Here is a 9,419-nt window from a genome sequence, read left to right on the forward strand (position 1 = left end):
TCCTTGCAGGGAATCATGGCTTGAAAAACTGAAGAGAACATGTAACAATGTGAGGCAGAGCCTCACATTTCAATCAGCCTTCAAATAGTATAATTCTAGGTGAGGGAAGCTACTACTGTACATTCTTATCTGCACAGACTCTCATTACTTTTGTGTTGGAGAGAAACCTTCAACAGAATGTTCTAGTCCTAGTACCACACTCGTGGTCCTTTGACATTGAGACCCCTGGTGTGAGGTATGTAAGGGAGCTTCCTGTCATCCAACATCAGTAATTAGCAAGTACAAGACCTGTGTTTGTTCTTCGCAGGGAAGATGCCACTACCTGAATAAACTATGACTGAGAAAAGTGACACACTTAGAGAGAGCCCCAAATCTTATGATTTACAGTAACCTTTGCGTGAAGGTGTACCGTCACGGTAAGGGAAGGAACATACAACCATACTTTCTGTTTTCACTTCCTTCTCTCTGTCTGTCTCTCCTAATGTCTGTATGCTGTACTCTCCCCTCCTGCTATAGCTTCCTGCCATGATGGCACCTGCCTAGTATTCATTTATTGCTCTGTCTGTTTCATGGTATCCCTTCCATCCTTACTCAGATTAGCAACGTATGTTTCCTCTTTTGTTTTTTTTCTTTTTATTTAATTCCTTTTCCAGTGCCTGCTTTATTCTATTCACGGTTACAGGAATGCCAAGCAGCTGGCACAGGAAAGAGGCACTATTCTGGATGAGGTATTGTAAAACCACCTCATTCTTAAACTACTTGTGCAACTCCAGAAAATATAGAGGATCGCTGGTTCACCTAATAGCACACCTTTTGGATATATATGGAAGCTGGAGGACCTGGTAAAAAACCTACCTGAACTAGAAAGGCACTTCTTTCAGCTGTTTTTTTTTTTAACTGCCACCTTTGCTGCTCTCTTTTCTTATGTTACTCTTTTGCTAACACCCTTGTAATGTGCCTGTTCCATGTCCCTCAGTCTTTTCCTTCCATATTTTATATTCTTTCTCTTTTCCTCTAATTACAAGACTCTTATGTAGTCAAATTGGCCTTCCTTTCTTTTTCCCTATTCCAAAAACCTTTCCAATATCCCTGAGTACTCTTTTTTAACCCAGTCCTGCTCTACAGTTTATTTGCCCCCCCATTTTCTCTCCATTCCCTTACATGTTTGTCTTTCTTCGCCATCTCACTGTATTCTTCTTTTTCTTCTTTCGGCTTTTCCCGGTTAGGGGTCGCCACAGCAGATCATCTGTCCACTCATGGTGTTTTACGGTGTTGAGTTGCCAGCCAGGCGCCCAACCTTCCACAGAAGGCAGACACGCACGCACTCACACCTAGGGCCAATTTAGAGTGTCCAATCCACCTACTGCATGTCTTTGGGATGTGGGAGGAAACCGGAGCACCCGGAGGAAACCCACACGACCACAGGGAGGACATGCAGACTCAACACAGAAAGCACCCCAGCCGAGAATCAAACTGGAGAACCTCTTGCTGTGAGGCGACAACGCTACCCCTTGAAATTCCACGTAATTGAACCCCTACTGTTTCTGTTGTACAAGGACATACATAAGAACTGTGGCTACTTGGTCAAGTTTAGATACAGTTATTGAACAATGTTTAAGTGTGAATATTTCATTTTTACAGTTATTGGGTCGATTTAAGTTATTTATTATGAATAAACTGCACAATAGTTACTATTTCTGTTAATCTAGTACTGCTAATTTAAACTCAGAATTTATTGGAAAATGTATCCGTTGTTTACTGTTAATGCAGCAGTATAGTATGACTTTCTGTTCCTTTATTGAAGTGGTATTTTAATTTGGAATGTAGTACACTTTCAGCTGCATAAACTCATAAATGTTTTAAAGTATACATTTTTAAAGTTGTCTTTATACATCGCAGAATCCAGTTCACTGTTGTTAGTGATCCCCCTGATGATGCACAAGACCTCGAGTGTGATGATGTCGGCTTTGCTTATGTTGATTTGAGAGCTGTATATCTGAATGGAAGAGATATTATAGAAGAAGATGTCAGTGGTAAGAGTTCTCAAGTCAGAAACAGAAAAGTTGCCATGTTTTCATCTGCATTATTTGGCATGTCTATCACTGATTGAGTTTTTTTTTTTAGTGAAGTACAAGTGGAACTAAATTAAATATTATGTAAAAGGCAATTACTCTCAAAATGGTTCACAGTTTTGCTTCAGCATTTCTTAACAAATCGTATCTTAAATTTTATTTTTTTTATTATTCATTTATGTTTTATTGACTTGAGTTTGTCTCACTAAGCCAGTGGCTTCTTTTCAAAGGAAACCTAAGGTGGTAATTAAACCATTGAGGGCAATTTGGACAGAGCCCCAGGGAAATCCTCTATTCTTTTTGATAAGTGCTTTATGATCTTCTATGTCTACCTGAGCTGCTACCAAATCAGGCAGATGGGACCTTGGTTTAATGTCTCATCTGAAGGATGGTATATGTCCCCTCACTGATTTAAGCAGTCACTTTTTTGAACTGATCAAGGTATAAGTACAGGTAATACAGTGCACTAAGAGGTGAGGGGAACACAGTGTTTGTTTGTGTTATTTTATATTTTATTTTACATCTTTTTAATTGAATAAAACCCACTTTAGACCTAGGTGCCTTGTTTTCCTCTCTGGATAAGAAACTTTATTCAGTATTGCCAGGAGCTTTATTCGGTTGTTATTTTGCTCTGAGAGCTTCGCATTCTAGTTTAACTCTGGAATAATTTTATCTGCTAAATACTTTGTATTCATTGACTTGTTTTTTCTGTGATCTTCAAGCAAGTCGTTGTTACTTTCTAGTATTTGTGGTGGGTTTTAGTCCATTTTTTACCACAAAAATGTGTTTCTTACTTTTTTGTCTTAAAATTCACATTTTTGTTGAGATTGGTACCAGAGATTGTAACAAACAAAAGGAAAATGATAAGGTGGTGAAATCTTGGAAATGGGATTCATTGATAGAAACTGCAAGAGACCTAACTAAACTAAAATTCACCTTTTCCACTTCATTTTGCTGGGAAGGGAGAAATACATTTGAGGTGATGTGGTGGTGCAAGCTGGACTTCACCCAAGATGGTGGCAATTGGCTATCTAGAACATACTTGTTCTGATGAACATTTTTTTTTCTTTTTTGCATTTGGGCTTTGAGTCTGTTTATACCTTTACTGGTTACCTGTCAAAAGACAGCTCATGTCTTAAGATGCTCTAATCTGCCTTCAGAAGGTTCTAATCTTTATTGCTTCATTGTTGCTTCTTGTAGCATTTTATTGCATTGCGGGTGTTCTTCGTGTTTCACTGTTGCAGTCATCACATTGGGTTATCCCTGCCAGGGTAGCCCTCGGCAGGCTTAGTATTTCTGCATCGGTCACTGTTGCTTCAGAACTGACATCAGGTCATCAGTAGTATAAAGTAAGGCAGTCAACGCCATTACATCAGTCTTTCTTGCCATGGAGCCCGAAGCAGAAGCAGTTCACATGAGTGCTAGTCAGCCGCTGCTTGAGTTTCATCTACTGAACTGAAGCTGAAGTCTTCTAAAGCTAAGTACCCCATTGGGGATCCTTTTTTCTTGCACTAACCAATGTCAGAAAAAGTTAACAGTTGTCTCGCCTGTGGAAAGCAAATACCACACCGAGACTTTCATTCTTACTGCGTCACTTGCTTAGGCCCAGACCACGATGTCCCCCGCTGTCACTTCTATGCTTTGTTCAACACCAGAACTATCCGTCGTTGGGCCCTTATTGTACCTAGATATTTTTGCTTACAGTCTGCGAACCTGATATGGCTTCGGTAAGCCATCCGACAGCAGATCCTCCAAAAAAACATAAAGATAAAGACAGAGATAGACTGCACAGGTCCAAACCTACCAATGACGCTCCCGTTAAGCTAGTCATCAGTTCTCCGGTCCTCAGTGAGGAGCTTTCGCAGCCCCTGATGCCCACTTCTGTAGATTCGCAGGCCGCTACTGAGATCCTTTCGGAGTCCAGTATGCAGCAAGACTCTTCTTCGGCTAAGGATCCTGTGGTCGTCTCTACCTGGGACGGATCCCGAGCCACTTAGCAGGCACCGGCTTCCAAGGAAGTCCTTCGCACTACCGATTCTCAACACAAGCTGTCTTCTTTTATGACTACCGTTCTTTCGAAAACGACCGAGTTTCTTAGGCCTAGGGTACAAACCCCACCCAAGAAACCGATGACCCAATCTCAGGCACCTGCTTCCTTGCCTTAGTCTCAAATGCTTAAAATGGCGGAAGACCTTATCATGCTGATCAGGGGAAGGAAAAGAGATCTGTCCCCTGTAGTTATGTCTGAACAGGAGTCCAATGACTTTGATGCATCTGAATATGAAGACATGCAACCTATCTCTGCTTATGAGGATTCTGATGCAGAGGATTCCATTCCTTCACCCTTCATCCCTTAAGGGAGCAATTCCAATGGGAAAGTCAGGACTACCCTCAGTCTAAAAAAAGACTCAGGGAATTCTTAGATCTTCCACAGCACAGACCCTTGGCCATCCCTCCAGTCCTGGATGTTGGGCAGGATGTTTTCCTGAAATCCAGTTTGACACCTGACACCCACCCTACCTCCTGCACCCAGGAAACCAGACAGGTACTACAGAGTCCCTGACTCACACAAAATTCTTTTTAAAAGTCCTACTGCTGACCCTGAGGTAATTTCTCAAGGGCCTAAGGGAATTAAAGCAACTTCTGCTAAAAATCCCACCCCCTCAGATAGGGATTCCCAAGCACTAGACAGACAGGGTAAAAAAGTATACATCTCAGCTACTCTTGCTATCAGAGCACTAAATTGTCAGTTCCATATGGTAAAAGTTCAGCAACATACCCCGGAACTCCTCAAACAAAAAATGTCTTCCTTTCCTGCTTGTGCAGAATTTAAAGAGTTACAAGAGTTAATGCATTCTACAAGTCAAGTAACTAAACACACCTTGCACTGTGGTTTTGGCGCCCTAGAAGCTTCTTGCAGGCAGCAGTCACCGGATCTGTCCTTAGAAGGCATGCATGGCTTAAGGATCAGCCCTTGCCAGACCATGTTAAATCTAAATTGTTGGTTGCCCCCTTGCACAAAGGCAACTTATTTGGCACTAAGCCAGAAGAGGTCTTAAAAAAGATGGAAGAAAAAGCAAAATCTATGCAGACATTTAAGGATTTCTTACAGGTCCATCCACCCAGGTTCAGCAGGAATTGTCCCACCAAGCACTGATCCTTTCTTGCTCCCATCAGGCCAGTTCAGCCCAGACAGCAGCCACAGGGAATGCAGAGATGTAAGGAGTGGACTACCTCCACTTCAAAGCCAGGGAGTTCTAAGCCACCCCCTTATGGTAAGAACTCACCGTGACTCTCCTCCCCCACCCCCTCCCTCTGCCCACCTTCACTTACCCCTAGGAGGAAAACTGTCCTTTCACGCAAGCACCTGGGCCTCCATTACCAACGACTGCTGGGTTCTCAGCATAGTGTCCCAGGGATACAAATTTTATTTCCACACCCTTCCAACTCCAAAAGGATCCCAGATCTACCTCCAAACCAGTGGGCAGAGGCGTAAAAGCAAGTCCTTTCCCTGTTCTCTATGAGGGCAGTAGAGCATGTTTCTGCAGAACAGAAAGGCCAAGGTTTCTACTCCAGACTTTTTCTGGTACGCAGAAAAGAGGGCACCTGGCACCCCATCCTCAATCGATCCATTCTAAACACCTTCCTGGTGATCCCAAAATTCAAAATGCTCACCCTCCAGCAGCTGCTACCCATGCTCTCCAAGGATGCTTGGCTAGCCACCCTAGAACTAAAAGAGGCCTACCTCCACATTCCTATCAGGGAATCATGCAGGAAATATCTCCGTTTCAGGGCAGGATCTCAGCACTTTCAGTTCTCTGTGCTTGGCTTATCTACTGCTCCCAGAGTGTTCACAAAATGTCTGGCTCTGGCCATTGCCTTTTGCAGACAAAGGAAGATCGAGATTTACCCACACCTAGATGACTGCCTAATCCAGGCAGACAGTCAGAAAAAGCTGCTCAAGCACCTGGCCTTTGTAAAGTCCCTACTAACCTCCCTGGGGTACACAATCAATGAAAAGAAATCCAAACAGGTACCCACCCAAAGGATTATATTCCTGGGAGCAAGCCTGGACACAGCATCTCGGATGGCATTCCTTACACCAGAAAAGCAAACTTTCCTGACAGCCTACTTCACTCAACTAGCCAATAGACCCCAGCTATCTGCAAGGAAAATCCTGCAAGCTCTGGGGTTCATGGCATCTTGCATTCTACTCATTCCATATGCAGACTGTATATGAGGAAACTTCAGTGGTACCTAAAAAGCCTTTGGTGTCAACACTCTCAAGACCTGGAGACTCTTATACCTGTAATACCTTACCTCAGAAAAGATTTTCTTTGGTGGGCAACAGCATGCTCCCACAACAAGGGACTACCTTTCTCACCACCCCCTCTGCCCTGACCCTCACCACAGATGTATCAGACTATGGCTGGGGTACACACCTGGACGGTAGGTGCATACAGGGCCAATGAAGCCCACAGCAGATCTATTTGCACATCAACCAAAAATAGATGATATCTGTCCAGTACACCTTGATAGCTTTCAAGCCCCTTCTCTCCCCAGGGGCTCTCCTGATCAAAACAGACAACACCACTGTGATGTGGTATATCAACAAGCAGGGAGGGACTCACTCCTACCCTCTGTGCAGGCTGGCCATGACCCTTTGGCACACAGCCTCTGCCATGTAACTCCACCTGTTAGCACAATTTCTACCAGGTTCTCTCAGCTGTCTGGCAGACCACTTACGCAGAAATCTTCTGGACCAGCATGAGTGCAGCTCAACAGAAGAACCTTCACCATAATAACTCAGAAATGGGGCACCCCGAAGGCCAACCTCTTTGCCTCTCACACCAACCATCAGCTCAGCAAGTTCTGCACCAGGCAGCATCACTGCATAGCTTGGAAAGTGGATGTCCTGTCCTTCCCCTGGGTCAGTCTATCGGTCTATGCCTTTCCTCCACTACCTCTCATCCGCAGGGTACTGCTCAAAATAAAGGAGAAAAAAACAAGGACAATTCTTATAGCTCCAGACTGGCCTCGCCAGCACTGGTACTCTTTGCTGCGCAGGCTATCCCCACTGCCACCATGGCATCTTCCTCAGATTCCAAACCTCCTGACCCAGAGGAAAGGGGAATTCCTGCATCCCCAATTGCAGACACTCAGCTTGGCTTATTCCCTAATCCCCAATCAGTCTGCCAATCTCAGTAAACATGTTCTAGATGTTATACATGAGGCCAGATGCCCTAGCACTAGAAAGTCTTATACTGACAAATGGAAAAGGTTCTACACCTGTATTCAGGCTAAGGGAGCCAATACGGCACAGCCCTCCCTCCCTCTCATCCTGGATTGCTTAGCTGAACTGCTACACAGCGGCCTCTCTTTTTTCTCTATTAAAATGCATGCCTCTGCTATCTCTGCTCATTTTCCAACTGAGCAACCCCTTTTCTCTTACCCTTTGATCAAACAGTTCCTAAGAGGAGCTAACAACCTGAGGCCACCCAGAAGAGCTCCAACCCCAGCTTGGGTCCTTAACTTTGTGTTGGAAAAGCTCACCCTACCCCCGTCGAACCACCCTCTTTAGCAGAGCTAAAATTTCTCTCCTGGAAGACAGCTTTTCTTCTGGCCATCACTTCAGCCAGAAGGGTCTCCAAGCTGCAAGCACTTATGGCTGTGGAACCCTTCACCATCTTCCATGCTGACAGGGTATCCCTCAGGACTAACCCATCCTTCATGCCCATAGTGGTGTCCAGTGTGGCTCTCAACCAATCCATTAATTTTCCCACCTTTTTCCTAACCCACAGAACAAGGGGGAAAGGTTCCTGCACTCTCTAGATGTGCACAGACAGCTCATATTCTATCTAGACAGGACTAAATCCTTCAGAAAGTCTGGTCAGTTGTTGGTTAGCTTTGCTGCAGGGGCAGAGGGCAAAGCCATCTCCAAACAAACCATTTCCAAATGGATAGCACACTGCATCCATTTCTGCAACAAACAACATGGAAAGCCTCTCCCCAAGGGGGTCAGGACTCACTCCACCAGAGCAGCCTCCACCTCTGCAGCTTTCCTCAGAGTAGTCCCCACCAGGGACATCCTGGAGGCTGCCACCTGGACATATGTTCACACCTTTACCAAATATTACCACCTGCCTAGCTTCTCCAAATCCAGGGCAGGGTTTGCCTCTGCAGTCTTGCAGGGCATCGTAGCCAGCCCCTAATTACCTTGACTGCCTCCACCCATTTTCTCAGCTTTGGGAATCAACCCAAATGTGATGACTGTGATGCAACAGTGAAACACGAAGAACATAGTACAGCTGTGTACACTTACCATAAATGTAGATGTTCAAGTGTGTTCACTGTTGCAGTCCTGGTTTCCCTCCCTCCATCCCCCTCTTCTTTCTTCTCTTTCCTTACAAGGGAGATATTGGTATTTACTTTCTACTGGTGGAGTTCTTCCACCAGAACCTGGCTCCCACTTGGGGGCTTCTGACAAGTTAGGGCAAGAAAACTGATGTAATGGCGTTGGCTGCCTTACTTTATACTACTGATGACCTGACTTCAGTCCTGAAGCAACAGCAACCGACACAGAAATACTAAGCCTCTGGTATTCGGGCCAGCCGAGGTCTACCCTGGCAGGGATAACCCAAATTTGATGACTTCAACAGTGAATACACTCGAACATCTACATTTATGGTAAGTGTACACAACTCTACTTTGCTCTACAGTTCTATAGTGCTTTCCCCTTATATGGCTACATTGACAACACTTAGGAATGCTTAATGGTCTTCTATTTGGCGATCTGGAAATGGTGGAATTTACTGATCCACTTCCTGTTTTTATTTTTATTTTATTTTTTTTTTTAAACAAGGAGAAATATTTATTGCAAGAGAAATAAACATATCAATTCCAAATAATGTAAACTATGCAATCCTCGTGTATGGTGTACTTAATGTTTTTTTTACTCTGAATGCTGAACAACCTTCTCAACCATTGAACAGTGGTTCTCAAATAGATGTCTTCTTCTGAACCCAAAAAAAACCAAACTACTACTCTTTTCACCTACCCACAAATCTACTCAACTAAAATTCACTATCACTACAAGTGATAATTCCCACATTTCACCAGACCCTACAACTAAACTGCTTGGTGTTACCATTGATAATAATCTTAACTACGATTATCATAACAATAACACAATAAAAGCAGTCAATAAAAAAATGGGTTCACTGTACAGAATAAAGCCCTTCCTCACACCTGAAGCTCGGACCACCTTAGCCCAATCACATCTTATCTCCACCCTTTTGTATGCTTCCTCTATTTACACTAATCTCTCTAAAAGTAACCTCAGGAAGC

At 44.0% G+C, this 9,419-nt stretch overlaps 1 protein-coding gene across 1 annotated transcript in view; it reads left to right on the top strand.

Moving 5' to 3' along the window:
- The window catches only part of RPGRIP1L (RPGRIP1 like), a 1,932,928-nt gene that overhangs the window by 1,852,773 nt on the left and 70,736 nt on the right, over positions 1–9,419 (top strand). The window contains 1 exon segment of the mRNA XM_044082016.1: positions 1,900–2,033. Within this exon segment, the coding sequence (XP_043937951.1) occupies positions 1,900–2,033 (134 nt within the window).

This window comes from Protopterus annectens, chromosome 8.part1, assembly GCF_019279795.1.
Source record: "Protopterus annectens isolate FY-2018-M chromosome 8.part1, PAN1.0, whole genome shotgun sequence".
In the NCBI taxonomy this organism is placed as follows: domain Eukaryota; kingdom Metazoa; phylum Chordata; order Ceratodontiformes; family Protopteridae; genus Protopterus; species Protopterus annectens.